The sequence below is a fragment of the Gorilla gorilla genome, chromosome 14 (assembly GCF_029281585.2).
Source record: "Gorilla gorilla gorilla isolate KB3781 chromosome 14, NHGRI_mGorGor1-v2.1_pri, whole genome shotgun sequence".
In the NCBI taxonomy this organism is placed as follows: domain Eukaryota; kingdom Metazoa; phylum Chordata; class Mammalia; order Primates; family Hominidae; genus Gorilla; species Gorilla gorilla.
In genome coordinates this window covers 169,415-186,086 of record NC_073238.2, presented here as the reverse complement: position 1 = coordinate 186,086, position 16,672 = coordinate 169,415, and the positions used below count along the sequence as shown (strand labels likewise).

At 51.8% G+C, this 16,672-nt stretch overlaps 2 protein-coding genes across 2 annotated transcripts; both read left to right on the top strand.

Annotated features, from left to right (window-relative positions):
* The first annotated feature begins 2,073 nt into the window (after positions 1–2,073).
* Positions 2,074–2,510, top strand: LOC134757034 (small nuclear ribonucleoprotein E-like). The gene has a single exon (XM_063697633.1). It carries the CDS (start codon positions 2,081–2,083, stop codon positions 2,357–2,359), a length of 279 nt encoding a protein of 92 aa, XP_063553703.1. The 5' UTR covers positions 2,074–2,080; the 3' UTR covers positions 2,360–2,510.
* An 8,433-nt stretch (positions 2,511–10,943) lies between these two features.
* LOC134757033 (ubiquitin domain-containing protein TINCR-like) lies at positions 10,944–16,305 on the top strand. The gene is made up of 2 exons (XM_063697632.1): positions 10,944–11,237; positions 16,203–16,305. Exons 1-2 carry the CDS (start codon positions 11,014–11,016, stop codon positions 16,303–16,305), a joined length of 327 nt encoding a protein of 108 aa, XP_063553702.1. The 5' UTR covers positions 10,944–11,013.
* Positions 16,306–16,672: the final 367 nt, after the last annotated feature.

Genomic DNA, 16,672 nt, shown 5'->3' with positions numbered 1-16,672 from the left:
TCAGGAGTTCGAGATCAGCCTGGTCAACATGGCAAAACCTTGTCTCTACTAAAAATACAAGAATTAGCAGGGCATGGTGGCGCATGCCTGTAATCCCAGCTACTCGGGGGGCTGAGGCAGGAGAATCTCTTGAACCTGGGAGGTGGAGGTTGCAGTGAGCTGAGATTGCACCACTGCACTACAGCCTGGGCGACAGAGTGAGAGTCCGTTGGGCATCACACCCCCACTCACTCAGCCCCTGGCTGAGTCATAGCAGGTGGACACTCATGGGGACCAAGATGCCGTTGAGGGACGGGACCCAAGAGATGCGGCTATAAGTGGGGTGTGCTGGGTCACTGGAGATGCCTGGCTTGCTTATTGACGAAGCCTCAGGCTCTGGAGGTGGGGGAAGCCTTGGGGGAGGGAAGGGGAGAAAAAAGAGGGATGGAAAGATAAAGACACCGAGACACAGAAAAAGAGAGATTCGGGGAGAAGAGAGACAGAGACTGAGACACAGAGTGAAACAGACGCATACACACAGGGACGCAAATAGACAAAAGCAGAAACAGATGAACCCAGGAGCTGCACAGATGTGGATCTGCACTTGGGGCAGGGACGCAAATAGACAAAAGCAGAAACAGATGAACCCAGGAGCTGCACAGATGTGGATCTGCACTTGGGGCAGGGACGCAAATAGACAAAAGCAGAAACAGATGAACCCAGGAGCTGCACAGATGTGGATCTGCACTTGGGGCAGCCGGGCCCTCTACTCCATGTGCCCACCAGGTGGCGCCCAGGAGCCACGCCCCGCAACGCAGCCGACCCGGTTGGGCCCCTCCTGCCGCGGAAGCCCCCATCTCTCTGCCCGCCCAGCGTTTCCCCCACGGGCCCAACGCCACCTTAGTGGGAGGCCCTGGAGGCGCAGGTGGAGGCTGGAATGGGGGCTTCCTCAAGGGTCGAGGGTCTCCAGAGCCTCCCAACCCGGCCCCCGGTAGGTGAAGGCCCTGTGCTTCTCTTACAGTGAGTGTGTGTTGGTCTCAGGAGTGGACGTGCCTGCTTCTGTCTTGGGGTGTGGATCTGGTGAATCTCCGTGTGTGAGGCTTAAGGCCGTGTGTCTCTCTGTGTGCATCTGCGTTTGTCATGGGGCGTGTGTCCCTGTGTGTGTCTGTGTTTGCTCTGGGGGGCATGTGTCTCTGCGCATGTGACTACATGTCTCATTTTTCTCTCGCTACATGTCATGGCTGCATTTGCCTTGGGTGTGTCTGTGTCTCTGTGTGACTGACTTCTCCTCACGCTGTGTACATTTCGGTGTATCCGGGCTGGCGAGTGACTTGATGTGTGCCTCATGTCTCCGCCCCCCTTGGAAAGCTGCCTCTCCCGCCCCTGCTCACCTTTCCTGGCGGCTCTGTATAGAGTCACCAAAGAATTCAAGAACTGAAATATTTATGAAGTGCTTCCTGGGGTCCCCTGGAGAGACGGGAGCGACTGTTCATGGAGCTGTGTGTCTGTGGGTCTGACCAAACGAGATTTAGATCCTGCTCAAACTAAGCACCTACTATGTGCCAGGCCTTGGCTCGGGTACTGCCTTCATGCTATGCATTCAGTTTCCTCATCTGTAAAATGGGCCTGATATTCGGCCGGGCGCGGTGGCTCACGCCTGTAATCCCAGCACTCTGGGAGGCCGAGGCGGGCGGATCACGAGGTCAGGAGATCGAGACCATCCTGGCTAATATGGTGAAACCCATCTCTACTAAAAATACAAAAAATTAGGGCCGGACGCGGTGGCTCACGCCTATAATCCCAGCACTCTGGGAGGCCGAGGTGGGCGGATCACGAGGTCAGGAGATCGAGACCATCCTGACTAACATGGTGAAACCCCGTCTCTGCTAAAAAAAGTAGGTGGGCGTGGTGGCGGGCGCCTGTAGTCCCAGCTACTCGGGGGGCTGAGGCAGGAGAATGGCCTGAACCCGGGAGGCGCAGCTTGCAGCGAGCCGAGATCGTGCCACTGCACTCCAGCGTGGGCGACAGAGTGAGATTCTGTCTCAAAAAAACAAAACGAAACAAAATAAATTATTAAAAAAAAAATGGGTGAAATTCCACCATGGCATACCGTGGCCAGGGCCAGAAAGTGCAGAAGGTGATGGCGCAGCTCATCAACCTCATCTTCAGATACTTACAAAATAGATCGCGGGTTCAGGTGCGGCTCTATGAGCAAGTGAATATGCGGATAGAAGGCTGTATCATTGGTTTTGATGAGTATATGAACCTTGTATTAGATGATGCAGAAGAGATTCATTCTAAAACAAAGTCAAGAAAACAACTGGGTCGGCTCATGCTAAAACGAGATGATAGTACTCTGCTACAAAGTGTCTCCAACTAGAAATGATCAATGAAGTGAGAAATCGTTGAGAAGGATACAGTTTGTGTTTAGATGTCCTTTGTCCAATGTGAACATTTATTCATATTGTTTTGATTACCCTTGTGTTACTACAAGATGGCAATAAATACTATGGGATTGTTTGTATTAAAAAAAAAAAGGGCTTGATATTAGCATCTATCTCATAGCATTGCCATGAGGTGAGTTGAGGTTTGTAAAACCTTGAACACGCCTGGAGCATGCTAAAGACTCAATGTGATAAATTATCTCAGGCTGGGTGTGGTGGCTCACACCTGGAATCCCAGCACTTTGAGAGGCCAAGGTGGGCAGATTTGTTTTGAGCCCAGGAGTTCGAGACCAGTCTGGGCAACATGGCAAAACCCTGTCTCTACAAAATAATAATTATAACAATAATAACAATAACAATAATAATAATAATACAATAATTAGCCACGCGGGATGGTGTGCACTTATAGTCCCAGCTACTCGGGAGGCCGAGGTGGGAGGATCACTTGAGCCCAGGAGGCGGAGGTTGCAGTGAGCTGAGATCACGCCGCTCTACTCCAGCCTGGGTGACACAGAGCCAGACCTTCCCTCAAAGAAAAAAAAAAAAAAGGAAAAATCACCTCATTTAATTCTAATAACTACAAGCACATCTATTAACCTATGGGTCAGTGGGGAGCCCCTGAGAATTCTTCACTCAATGCTGGGAACTTGAGTGTTGTCAAAAAGGCCTAAATAGATTGGATGCTCGGACGTCTGTCTGCATAAAAACTTTCCTTTTAGCTTAGCTCAGTGGTTCTCAAACTTCAGAAAACTGAGTAGACGGGATCATGCTGGGTATAAAAATCAGGGGCATGAGTTGTTTCAGACATTGGGAACTCAGCGGTGAACAGAACAGACAAAATAGCCATTGGGGAGTTTCTGTTCTGATGGGGAAAAGATAATAAATGAGGTTGTCACTCAACAAATGTTGAGTCATTATGGTTATTTTCCATCAAAGACTTTCAATATACTTTGCCATTTCGCCTTCCAGAAAGATGGTACTTGGTACTAACTTATCCCAGCAATGTATGCAAGTGCTCACTGCCTTGTACCTTCACAAAAACTATTATTGGATCTTTTTGTCAAATATTAGAGTGGTGAAATTCTTTTTTTTTTTTTTTTTTTGAGACGGAGTTCACTCTTGCTGCCCAGGCTGGAGAGCAATGGCACGATCTCGGCTCACCGCAACCTCCACCTCCCAGGTCCAAGCACTTCTCCTGCCTCAGCCTCCCGAGTAGGTGGGATTACAGGCATGTGCCACCATGCCCGGCTAATTTTGTATTTTTAGTAGAGACAGGGTTTCTCCATATTGCTCAGGCTGGTCTCGAACTCCCAACCTCAGGTGATCCGCCCATCTCAGCCTCCCAAAATGCTGGGATTACAGGCATCAGCCACCGTGCCCAGCAGTGAAATTCTTTTTTACAAGTCTTTTGTGTGTCCAAAGTGTATGCACGTTCTTTGCACGTGTTGCTTTATTTTTATTGATTTCTAACAACTCTTTATATATGAGGAATGCTACTTTGTTTAAACATGTTGGTGGCAGATAGCCTTTGTTTCTAATAGAATGAGGCTAGAAAAACACAACTTGCCAATAGGGACCACCATAAACCTTCATTTGCCCAACAAACATCCTGGAAGTGAATCAATCAATCCCTCCTCCCTTCCTTCCTTCCTTCCTTCCCTCCTTCCCTCCCTCCTTCCTTCCTTTTCTCCCTCCCTCCTTCTTTCCTTCCTCTCTTCCCTTCCTCCCCCCTCTCTTCCTTCCTTCCTTTAGGTAGAGTTTTGCTCTTGTCGCCCAGGCTGGAGTGCAGTGGTACGATCTTGGCTCACTGCAACCTGCGCCTCCTAGGTTCAAGTGATTCTCCTGCCTTAGCCTCCAGAGTAGCTGGGATTACAGGCACCTGCCACCACAACCAGGATTACAGGTGTGTGCCTGTAGTCCCAGCTACTCAGGAGGCTGAGGTGGGAGGATCGCTTGAGCCTGGGAGGTTGAGGCTGCAGTGAGCCATGATCATGCCACTGTACTCCAGCCTGGGCAACAGAGTAAGATCCTGTCTCATAAAGTAAAATAAGATAAAATAAAATAATAGCATAGGCCGGCCGGGCCCGGTGGCTCAATGCCTGTAATCCCAGCACTTTGGGAGGCCGAGGCGGGTGGATCATGAGGTCAGGAGATCAAGACCATCCTGGCCAACGTGGTGAAACCCCGTCTGTACTAAAAATACAAAAAAATTAGCTGGGCATGGTGGCGGGCGCCTGTAGTTTCAGCTACTCGGGAGGCTGAGGCAGGAGAATGGCGTGAACCCGGGAGGCAGAGCTTTCAGTGAGCCAAGATCGTGCCACTGTACTCCAGCCTGGGCAACAGAGCAAGACTCTGTCTCAAAAAAAAAAATAAATAAAAATAAATAATAATAGTAATATAGGCCAGAATGCCTGTTCATCAGAGGCTGGGCAGCAGGGAGAAGTGTGGGTGGTGGGGGGGCTGCATATTCCACCAATCCTGTAGGCAAATAGGGAAGGAGGGTGGGTGCCAGGCCCACTTGCCCCCATCTGTAACATATCCACTGCCCTTAGCATTGCCACATTCTGGAATTATAGATACTTTGCCTCTTGTAATGTAGAAGAGATTTCTTTCTTTCTTTCTTTCTTTTTTTTGAGAGAGGGTCTTGCTCTGTTGCCCAGGCTGGAGTGCAGTGGTGCAATCATAGCTCACTGCAGCCTCCAACTCCTGGTCTCAGGTGATTCACTTGCCTCAGTCTCCTGAGTAGCTGGGACTACGGGGGCGCACACCACCATGCCCAGCTAATTTTAAAATTCTGGCCGGGCATGGTGGCTCATACCTGTAATCCCAGCACTTTGGGAGACTGAGGCAGGCGGATCACTTAAGATAAGGAGTTCGAGACCAGCCTGGCTAACATGGTGAAACCCCGTGTCTACTAAAAATATAAAAATTAGCCTGGCGTGGTGGCGCATGCCTCTAACCTCAGCTACTCAGGAGGCAGGAGAATCGCTTGAACCTGGGAGGTGGAGGTTGCAGTGAGCTGAGTTCGTGCCTAGGTGAAAAGACACTCCAGCCTAGGTGAAAGAGTGAGACTCCGTCTCAAAAAAAAAAAAAAAAATTGTAGAGTCAGGGCCTTGCTATGTGGCTTAGGCTAGTCTTAAAATCCTGGCCTCAAGCGATCCTCCTGCCTCGGCCTCCCAAAGTGCTGGGATTACAGGCAAGAGCCGCCATGCCCGGCCTCTGGCCCATTTTTAAAAGCCTATTCCTCTTGCTTCCTGCTGAACTTTCTTAAAACTTACTACTGCAGCTTTTTCTCCCCTAAGACAGCCAGAGGGGATGTATGGTGATTACCGCTCAGAGCCCCCACCCACCCACTAGAGAGCTCTGAGATTCCACAATGTTCAGGAGGACTGAACACCAGCTGTTCTAAGATCCTAAGTGTCTACATGTTCAGTGATCCCACGATTCTGAGCCTCCCAGACTCCAGAGCTCAGGGATTCTCTGACCTCATCACTGTCTGCCTGGGTCTTCCATAATTGCCCGCAACAGATAATACAGTGTCTCGAGGCAAAAACCATGATCCCTCTAATCCACAGACCCAGGCAGAGGGGCCGGTCGCCCACAGCCACCGGACTTTTCCTAACAGCTTAATGAGAAAGTCAGAATTAACTGGAAGTGGCACCTAGCACTCCCAGGGCTCAGCGTGGCCTCCCCGTGTTAAAGCCGAGTGTCCCCAGGCCTCCCTTTGACCTTCTTGAACACCAGCAATTATGATGGGCGAGGCCTGGAATTCAGCCTGAATAGGGAAGTGGCTGGGGCCATGGTGACCTAGTTCTTCAGGTTAAGCCAGCCCGCCCACCTTCCCCGGAGAGTGACCAGCCCAGCCTGGGTTCTCATTCTGCCACTACTCCTCTCCAGGCCTCAGTGTCCCTCCTTTGTTCAAGGAGGTCAGGGATCATGCCAGCCTCCTACTTTGCTGTGTTACATGTAAATTTCTTGGCACATGTATTATGTTATCATCTCTCTTTGTGCACATGGATACCTTCCCAGAAAGGACACTGCTGGCTTATACCTTTTTCAAATAGCTATTGTCAGAGAGCTTACACCATTTCACACTCTGAACCCCAGCAGCATGAGGCTGCTCTTTTCCCAAAACCCTGAAAACACAGCAAATGCTCAGACTTTTTCATCTTTACCAGCCAGACAGATGAAAAGAAGAAAAAGATATTTCATGGTAGTTTTTTTTTATATTTAGGTTACCATGAGCGAGAATGAACTCCCTTGCCTATGCCCAGAAGGTGTTTGTATTTCCTTTTCAGAAAACCGTTCATGTGTGGTGGCTTATGCTTGTAATCCCAGCACTTTGGGAGGCTGAGGTGGGAGGATTGCTTGAATCCCAGGAGTTTGAGACCAGCCTGGGCAACATGGCGAAACCCTGTCTCTACTAAAAATACTAAAAATTAGCCGGGAGGGGTGGTACACAGTTTCAGTGAGCCAAGATTGTGTCACTGCATTCCCGTGTGGGAAACAGCAAGACCCTGTTTGCTCAAAAACAAAACAAAACAACAACAACAAAAATCCATTCATGTCTTTCACCCTTTTTTGGACTGGCTTGTTAATCCATATTGATTTCTAGATGCTTTTTACATATTAAGGATATCAGTCTCTTGTCTATCATGTTTTGGAAGATTTTCCTCCTTGATGTTGCCTCTTCATCTTCTAGTATTTTTTATTTGTTTGTTTTGTTTTTCTTTTTTCTTTTTTTTTTTTGAGATGGAGTTTCGCTCTTGTTGCCCAGGCTGGAGTGCAATGGTGCGATGTTGGCTCACCGCAACCACTGCCTCCTGGGTTCAAATGATTCTCCTGCCTCAGCCTCCCAAGTAGCTGGGATTACAGGCATGCACCACCACACCCAGCTAATTTTGAATTTTTAGTAGACAGGGTTTCTCCATGTTGGCCAGGCTGGTCTCGAACTCCCTTCCTCAGGGGATCCGCCTGCCTCAGCCTCCCAAAGTGCTGGGATTACAGGCGTGAGCCACCGTGCCCAGCCTGTTTTGTTTTTCTTAAGACAGTCTCTCACTCTGTCGCCCAGGCTGGAGTGCAGTGGTGCAATCTTGGCTCACTGCAACTGTGTACTCCACAGTTGCCATTGTACTCCACCCTGGGCATTGTACTTCAACCTCCTGGGTTGAAGCCATTCTCCTGCCTCAGCCTCCCAAGTAGCTGGAATTATAGGCACCCACCACCACACCTGGCTAATTTTTGTATTTTTAGTAGAGACAGGGTTTCACCATGTTGGCCAGGCTAGTCTCGATCTCCTGACCCCAGGTGATCCACCCACCTTGGCCTCCCAAAGTGCTGAGATTACAGGAGTGAGCCACTGTGCCCAGTCTCTCACCCCTTTTTCAATTTGCTTGTTAATCCTTATTGATTTCCAGATGTTCTTTACATATTAAGATCAGTCTTTTGTCTGTCGTGTTTTGGAAAACTTTCTTCCTTGATGTTGCCTTTTGATCTTCTAGTATTTTTTTAATGTGCATATGTGTGTAGGAATTTTATATTTGTAGTCAGTTATTAATATTTTAATTAAAGGTTTCTGGGTTTAATATGCTTTAACACAATTAAGATTATTTTTATTTTTATATTTTTTTGAGATGGAATATCACTCTGTCACACAGGCTGGAGTGCAATGGCGTGGTCTCGGCTCACTGCAAGCTCCACCTCCTGGGTTCAAGTGATTCTCCCGCCTCAGCCTCCTGAGTAGCTGGGATTACAGGCCTGCACCACCACACCTGGCTAATTTTTGTATTTTTAGTAGAGACGGGGTTTCACCATGTTGGCCAGGCTGGTCTCGAACTCCTGACCTCTTGATTTGCCTGCCTCAGCCTCCCAAAGTGCTGGGATTACAGGTGTGAACCACCATGCCTGGCCCAGATTATTTTTATTTATAACTCCTGTGTTTTCTCCTAATATTTGTATAGTTTATTTCGCTGGGGGCAAGGGTTGAAGGGGCCATCTGGAATTTAATTTGGTTTGAGTTATCTTTAAAATCTCCATCTGAAAAAAAAAAAAGGCTGGACGTGGTGGCTCATGCCTGTAATCCCAGCAATTTGGGAGGCCAAGGCAGGCAGATCACTTGAGGTCAGGAGTTTGAGACCACCCTGGCTAACATGGTGAAACCCTGTCTCTACTAAAAATACAAAAATTAGCCTGGCGTGGTGGCGCATGCCTGTAATTCCAGCTACTCAGGAGGCTGAGGCAGGAGAATCGCTTGAACCCAGGAGGCAGAGGCTGCAGTGAGCCGAGATATTGCCATTGCACTCCAGCCTGAGTGACAGAGTGAGACTCCATCTCAAAAATAGTAATAATAATAATAAAAACTAGAAACCTCCATCTGAACTCTCATGGTTGTATAAGAGTGATGTTTGTGGGCTGGGCGAGGTGGCTCCCACCTGTAATCCCAGCACTTTGGGATGCCGAGGCGGGTGGATCACCTGAGATCGGGAGTTCAAGACCAGCCTGACTAACATGGAGAAACCCCGTCTCTACTAAAAATACAAAAAATTAGCCAGGCTTGGTGGCGCATGCCTGTAATCCCAGCTACTTGGGAAGGCTGAGGCAGGAGAATCGCTTGCACCTGGGAGGCGGAGGTTGCGGTGAGCCGAGATCGTGCCATTGTACTCCACCCTGGGCAACAAGAGCGAAACTCTGTCTCAAAAAAAAAAAAAAAAAAAAGTGATGTTTCTGTAATGAATGGATTACAACAAAACTGCTAATGCTAGGTGGCCTGGGTTCGAATCCCAGCTCTGCCACTTTTCTGTTTCCTCTGGGAAATCTCTTTTCTTCTCTATGCCTCAGTTTTCTCACTTGTAAAATGGGAAGTCATAGTGTCATGAGAAAAGTAAGAGATGCTTCCCCCACCCCAATAAAGTACCTAGAAGACTGTCTGTCACTTAGCAGGTGCTCTTTTCTTTTTTTTTTGAGACGGAGTTTCCCTCTTGTTGCCCAGGCTAGAGTGCAATGGCAGATTTCTGCTCACAACAACCTCCACCTCCCGGGTTCAAGCGATTCTCCTGGCTCAGCCTCCTGAGTAGTTGGGATTACAGGCACCCACCACCACGCCTGGCTAATTTTTTTGTATTTTTTGTAGAGACGGGATTTCTCTGTGTTGATCCGGTAGATCTCGATCTCCCAACCTCAGGTGATCTGCCCACCTCGGCCTCCCAAAGTGTTGGGATTACAGGCGTGAGCCCCTGCACCCAGCCTTTCTCTTTTTTTCCCTTCTCTTCCTCTCTCTCTCTCTTTCTTTCTTTCATTCTTTCTTTCCTCTTCTCTTTCTCTCTCTCTCCCTCTTTCTTTTTTTTTTTTTTTTTGAGACGGAGTCTCGCTGTGTCTCCCAGGCTGGAACGCAGTGGCGCAATCTCAGCTCACTGCAAGATCCACCTCCCGGGTTCCCGCCATTCTCCTGCCTCAGCCTCCTGAGTAGCTGGGACTACAGGCGCCCGCCACCACGCCCGGCTAATTTTTTGTATTTTTGGTAGAGACGGGGTTTCACCGTGTTAGCCAGGATGGTCTCGATCTCCTGAGCTTGTGATCTGCCCACCTGGGCCTCCCAAAGTGCTGAGATTACAGGCGTGAGCCACCACATCCGGCCTTTTTTTTTTTTTTTGAGACAAGTCTCGCTCTGTGGCTCAGGCTGGAGTGCAGTGGCACAATCTCGGCTCACTGCAACCTCTGTCTGCGGGTTCAAGCGATTCTTCTGCCTCAGCCTCCTGAGTAGCTGGAACTACAGGCACGTGCCACCACGCCTGGCTAATTTTTGTACTTATAGTAGAGACGGGGTTTCACCATGTTGGCCAGGTTGGTCTCGAACTCCTGACCTCACGTGATCCGCCCGCCTCAGTCTCCCAAAGTGCTGGGATTCCAGGCATGAGCCACCGCACCTGGCCTAAAAGTAAATTTTTTTTTTAATGTAGGCTGAGCGTGGTGGCTGAGGGTTATAATCCCACCGCTTTGGGAGGCCGAGGCAGAGAATCACTTGACGTCAGGAGTTCAAAACCAGCCTGGGCAACACAGCCAGGCCCATCTCTACAAAAACTACAAAAGTGAGCTGGGCTTGGTGGCAGCGCCTGTAGTCCCAGCTACTCGAGAGGCTGAGGCGGGAGGATCGCTTGAGCCCGGGAGGTCAAGGCTGCAACGAACCATGATTGCGCCACTGCGCTCCAGCCCGGGCGACCGAGTGAGATTCTGTCCTTAAAAAGATCAAATAAAGTGGCCTCCCAGCCTCCCTCCCTGGAGCCTCCACCATGTAACCCCCTGGACATTCGCGCGTCTCCTTGGCTGGGATGACCTCGCTGATGGCTCTGTCCTGAGTGGCCACCCCGCCTCTAGACCCCCGGGCGCACTCTGGGGCCAGCAGTGGGGAGCGGACGCCTGAGGGGACCGTGGCACCCGCCCCGCCCCCCCGGGCCGGGCCTGCCCACTGCGTGCCTGGCGTGTCCGGGCTGGCGGAGCGCGGGCGCGGCGGGGGCGGGCGGCCAGGCTAGTCGGGCGGGTGCGCGGGGCGCTCGGGGCCCGGGGCCAGAGCTGGAGCCGGAGCCGGGCGGGCGCCATGGAGGGGCTGCGGCGGGGGCTGTCGCGCTGGAAGCGCTACCACATCAAGGTGCACCTGGCGGACGAGGCGCTGCTGCTACCGCTGACCGTGCGGCCGCGGGACACGCTCAGCGACCTGCGCGTGCAGCTGGTGGGCCGGGGCGTGAGCTCCTGGAAGCGCGCCTTCTGCTGCAACGCGCGGCGGCTGGACGGCTCGGTGCCGCTGCTCGTCAGCGACCCCAGGTGGCCGCGGGGCTCGGGGTGGGGTGGGGTGGGGCGGGGGCGGCGGCCGGGGACCCCTGGAGAGCGGCGGGGGAGGCAGGCGCCCAAGGCGGCCTCCCGGGCCGGCACTGCTTTCCCACTTCGCGCTGCCCGCCCGGCCTCTCCTGACCCAGCCTTGCTGGTGTCAGGTCTTGCTTTCGGGCTCTCTGCCTGTGCGTTTCCGTCTCTGCTGTTTTTCTCCCTCTCTCTCTTTTGTCTCTGTCACTCTCATCTTTGTCACTCTCTCGTCTCTGTCTCTCATCTCTGTCTCTCTTCTCTCTTTTGTCTCTGTCTCTCATCTCTCTCCCTCTTCTTTCTGTCTCTTGTCTCTGACTCTTTTATCTCTGTGCCTCTCTTTGTTTCATCTCTCTCTTTTGTCTCTGTCTCTCTTTTATCTCTGTCTCTTTCATCTTTGTCTCTCTCATCTCTTTTGTGGCTCTCTCATCTCCATCTCTCATCTCTGTCTCCCTCTTTTTTCTGTCTCTTGTCTCTGTCTGTTTTATCTCTGCATCTCTCATCTTTGTCTCCTCACCTCTCTCTCTTTTGTCTTTGCCTCTGTCTCTCTCTCCATTTTGGTCTCTGTTTTTTCCTCTCTGTGTGTCTCTCTCCATCTCTGCCTCTGTTTATTTCTTTCCCTGATGATTTGGTTGCCTGTGATTGTCTCTGTCTCTGTCTCTCTTCTCTCTGTCACTCTGTGTCTCTGCCCACTTCTCTCTCTGCTGTTTTCCTCCCTGTTTCTCCCTCATCTCTGTCTCCCTCTCTCATTTCTGTCTCCCTCTCTGGTCTCTGTCTCTCTCCCCATTTTGGTCTCTGCTTTTTTGCTCTGTGTATGTGCCTCTGTCTCTCTTCCCCTTTGTCTCTTTGTGTCTCTGCCCATTTCTGTCTCTGCTGTTTTTCTCCTTGTGTCTGTGTCTGTCTCTTTTGTCTCTCTGTCCATTTTTGTCTCTGTTTTTCTCTGTGTCTGTGTATGTGTGTGTCTCTCTCTCCCTGTCTCTCTCTTTGTCCATTTGTCTCTGTCTCTGCTGTTTTTCTCTCTGTCTCTCTGTGTCTCTGTCTCTGTGTCCCTGTCCATTTCTGTCTGTGTGTGCACGCGCATCTCTCTCTGTGTCTCTGTGAGTCTCTGTCTCTTTTGTCTCTGTCTCTCTCTGTGTCTCTGCCCATTTTGGTCTCTGCTTTCTTTCCTCTGTGTGTCTCTCCATTCTCTCTTTCTCTGTCTCTCTCCATTTCTGTCTCTGCTGTTTTTCTCTGTGTGTGTCTCTTTTGTCTCTCTGTTTCTCTGCGTGTCTCTGTCCATTTCTGTCTCTTCCCGCTGTGTATTTCTGTCTCTGTTATTTTGGTCTCTGCTCTTTTTCTCGCTGTGTCTCAACATGTGTGTCTGTGTCTCTATCTCTCTGGTGTCTCTGCATTTTTCTCTGCCGTTTTTCTCTGCCTCTGAAGCTCTGTCTCTCTCTTCCTTCTCTGGTCTCTCCTACCGCCTTATCTTTCCCACAGCCCACTCTAATGTCCGTTACCCACACTCACACTTGGATATCTGGGTCCCCGAGAGGTCCCCTGGCCAAGACAAGCCTCAAGTGGGGCGTCTTCTGGCCCAAGGAGGGGTCTGCAGAGAAGGGCGCTGGGGCCACGGGAACAGCTCACTGCCGGCCTGGGGCAGCTCTGGGAAATGGGTCGAGGATGGCCGAGAGGTGGTGAAGAGGGCGGGGCCTCGTCTCAGATCCTGGGACCACCTCCTTGGAAGCGTTGAACAGGAGAGGGACGGGGGCCATATGAATTACCCTGGATTTTATGGGGGTCACATTCACCAGCCCTCTAGAGCCTTGAGTCACTGAGCCTGGGTTGATGTTTTGAGGGCAGGAGCCTCAGATGCCACCCCGTTGCAGGAGCCTGGGGCTGCAGGGGGGGCGGGAGAGGCCCCCTCCCCAGGCCCTCTTGAGGGAAGATCTTAGCGGGGAGGGGGAGGCTGAGAGGATGATGGGGGATGGAGGTTCAGAGCTTGGGGCTAGGAGAGGCTGTTCTCGGCAGCGTACCTTCTATGAGGTCTGGGGGCTGGACGACCCTCAGATGTCCAGACTGTAATTATGCAGTACAGAGTCAGCATTTATTGTGTGCCTACTGTGTGCCAGACTCCATGCTGGACACTGAAATTCAGCAGTGACCCAGAGAGACCAGATTTCGCCTTCACAGAGCCTAGAGCCAAATAATAGCACAGGAGAATGTCAACTTGCAATTGGCGCTGTGGGGGACGCAGGGAAGGTGGAGAGGGGTCAGTGACTGGGGGACGCCTCTCCGGAAAGGTGACATGTCAGGCTATGATGTGGAGGAGGTGGTTAAACAGAGAGTCAGGGAAGGGTGTTCCAGGCAGTAGGAACAGCCTGTGCAAAGGCCCTGAGGCAGGACTGCACCTGGCATGTTGGAGGAACAGCGAGGAGGTCCGTGTGGCTGGAGCAAGTGGGAGAGAGGGAGGAAGGGAGGGCGGGGAGGGGCCAGGGCAGTTCATGCAGGGCCTTGCGGACTGCAGGGAGGACTTGGGCCTTGACTCCGAGGGAGGTGGGAGCCACAGAGGGCTGTGGGCAGAGGAGGAACGGGACCTGACTCAATGCTCACAGGCAACCCCTGGCTGCAGCGGGGAGAACAGACTGTGATTGGGGGGAGGGCTGGAGACAGGAGACCAGGGTGAGGTCCCAGGCAGAGAACAGAAGCCTTCAGAGGAGACAGTTTTGGCTGGGCGCAATGGTTCACACCTGCAATCCCAGCACTTTGGGAGGCCAAGGTGGGCGGATCACCTGAAGTCAAGAGTTCGAGACCAGCCTGGCCAACATGGCGAAATGCTGTCTCTACTAAAAATACAAACATTAGCCAGGCATAGTGATATGCACCTGTAATCCCAGCTACTTGGGAGGCTGAGGCAGGAGAATCGCTTGAACCTGGAGGCGGAGGTTGCAGTGAGCTGAGATCGCGCCACTGCACTCCAGCCTGGACAACACAGTGAGACTCCGTCTCAAAACAAAAAAAAAAGAGAGAGTTTCAACCTCCTCTGGGCTCCCACCCTGTCCTAATGCCCTGCCCCTTGCCCATCCCTGACCACACACACAGCATGGCAGAGTCCTGCTTTGTCTTCCCCAACAGACAGGGGCCCCTATCTGCCTTTGCTGTTCACTGGCTGTGTGTCCCGAGGCAGCTAACCCACCCTCTCTGGGCATCAAATGGGTTCTGAGCTCCCCAGACCACTCCCAGACCTCTAGAGGCAGAGCAGGGGCTACTAGTGGATGGTGCAGCAGTAGCCGGGGAGGCCTTAGCTTCCCCATGTGAGAAAGGAGAAAAACACTTGGGACCTGTCGGCGCAGACGGTACCCTAGGGTGAGAGAAGCTGCGTGGGCTGCTCGGGACAAACCTGCCAGGCCCTCTCTCACTTCCGGGTAGATAGGGCCCCCTCTTCTCCCTCCCCCAGCCTCTCTTGCCACCTCCTGTTTCTACACTCTGTGAAATGCAGTAGTGACAACATTTTCTGCCTCGAGGCAGCAGCGTTGCAGGGAGACAGGTTGTCACGGGAGCTAGCAGGCACTCAGTCATGGTCATGCTTTGAGAGCCTTTGAGATGCTAGGGGCTTTTCATGTGGCCTTACCGCTGTCCCCTGGCGAGGATGCTTTTATTTATTTATTATTTATTATTTTTGAGACGGGAGTCTTGCTCTGTCGCCCAGGCTGGAGTGCAGTGGCGCGATCTCGGCTCACTGCAACCTCTGCCTCCCGGGTTCAAGCGATTCTCCTGCCTCAGCCTCCCGAGTAGCTGGGATTACAGGCGCCTGCCACCACGCCTGGCTAATTATTTTTTATTTTTTAGTAGAAATGGGGTTTCACTGTGTTAGCCACGATGCTCTCAATCTCCTGACCTCCTCATCTCTCGTGATCCGCCCGCCCTCCTCGGTCTCCCAAAGTGCTGGGATTACAGGCGTGAGCCACCACACCCAGCATTTTTTTTTTTTTTTAGACGGAGTCTTTCTCTGTTGCCCAAGCTGGAGTGAAATGGTGCAATCTTGGCTCACTGCAACCTCTGCCTCGTGGGTTCAAGCGATTCTCCTGCCTCAGCCTCCTGAGTAGCTGGGATTACAGGCGCCCGCCACCATGCCTGGCTAATTTTTTGTATTTTTAGTAGAGACCGTTTCACCGTGTTGGCCAGGCTGGTCTCAAACTCCTAACCTCAGGTGATCCGCCTACCTCGGCCTCCCAAAGTGCTGGGATTACACGCGTGAGCCACCGTGCCTGGCCGGGTGCCATTATCATTGGCGGTTTACAGGTGGAGAAGCTGAGGCAGAGTAAGATTAAGCTGGGAGGGGGCAGAGCCAGGGTTTAAACCCAGCTTTAAAGGCACGCCCTTCATCACTAAACCTTCTCCCTGCTCCATTAGTGGGAACGGTTGTTATTATTCTGATTTTATTGGCATCAGTCTATTCCTCTCTTCCTCCCAAGCCCCTCTATCTGTCCTTCAGCTGGTTCCATCAGCTCCGCCTTCAAAGTCTAACCATAATCCTCCCACTTCTCAACCTCTGGCCCAGCCCAGTCGCCCCCACTCAGGTCCGCAGCCCCTGCCCTTGTCCCCTACAAGTCTGTCCTCCCCGTAGCAGGTGCCAGAGGGTGCCTGTGAGCCCCTGAGTCGGGGCCTGTCCCTCCTCTGCCGGCAGCCCTCCATGGCTCCCACCTCCCTCAGGGTCAAAGCCCAAGTCCTTCCTGAGGCTTGCAAGAGCCTGGATGACCTGCTTTATTCCCTCCCTGCTTGCTCCTCCTCCCTCTCTTCCCCTTGCTCACTCTGCTCCAGCCACGCAGGCCTCCTCGCTGCCTCAGAGCCTCTGGACAGGCTGTTCCTTCAGCCTGGAATGCTGTTCCCTCAGGTCCCCAACTCTCTCTCTTCCTGCAGCCCTCCCTGACCATCCTGTTTAAAATTGCATTCCAGCGAGGCGCAGCGGCTCACACCTGCAATCCCAGCACTTTGGGAGGCTGAGGCAAGCAGATCACTTGAGTCCAGGAGTTCAAGACCAGCCTGGCCAACATGGTGAAACCCCGTCTCTACTAAAAATACAAAAAGTAGCCGGGCATGATGGCGCATGCCTGTAATCCCAGCTACTGGGGAGGCTGAGGCAAGAGAATCGCTTGAATCCGGGAGGCGGAGGTTGCAGTGAGCTGAGATCGTGCCATTACACTCCAGCCTGGGTGACAGGGTGAAACTCCGTCTGTAAATAAATAAATAATAAAATTTAATTTCACGCCATCCCTGCTTTCTCTCTTTCCCTGTCACTTGTCAGCAGCTGACTTCTCTACGTTTTACTTATTTTTTTCACCTGTCTCCTGCAGTAGACTGTAAACTCTGTGAGGGTACTGCCGTCCATCTTGTTCCCTGTTGGATTCCCAGTTCAGTGCCTGGCA

Coding starts and splice junctions, on each gene's coding strand:
- LOC134757034 (XM_063697633.1), top strand. CDS start 2,081: ATGGCATACCGTGGCCAGGGCCAGAAAGTGCAGAAGGTGATGGCGCAG.
- LOC134757033 (XM_063697632.1), top strand. CDS start 11,014: ATGGAGGGGCTGCGGCGGGGGCTGTCGCGCTGGAAGCGCTACCACATC. Junction 11,238..16,202: donor CTGCTCGTCAGCGACCCCAG/GTGGCCGCGGGG, acceptor ATTGCATTCCAG/CGAGGCGCAGCGGCTCACAC.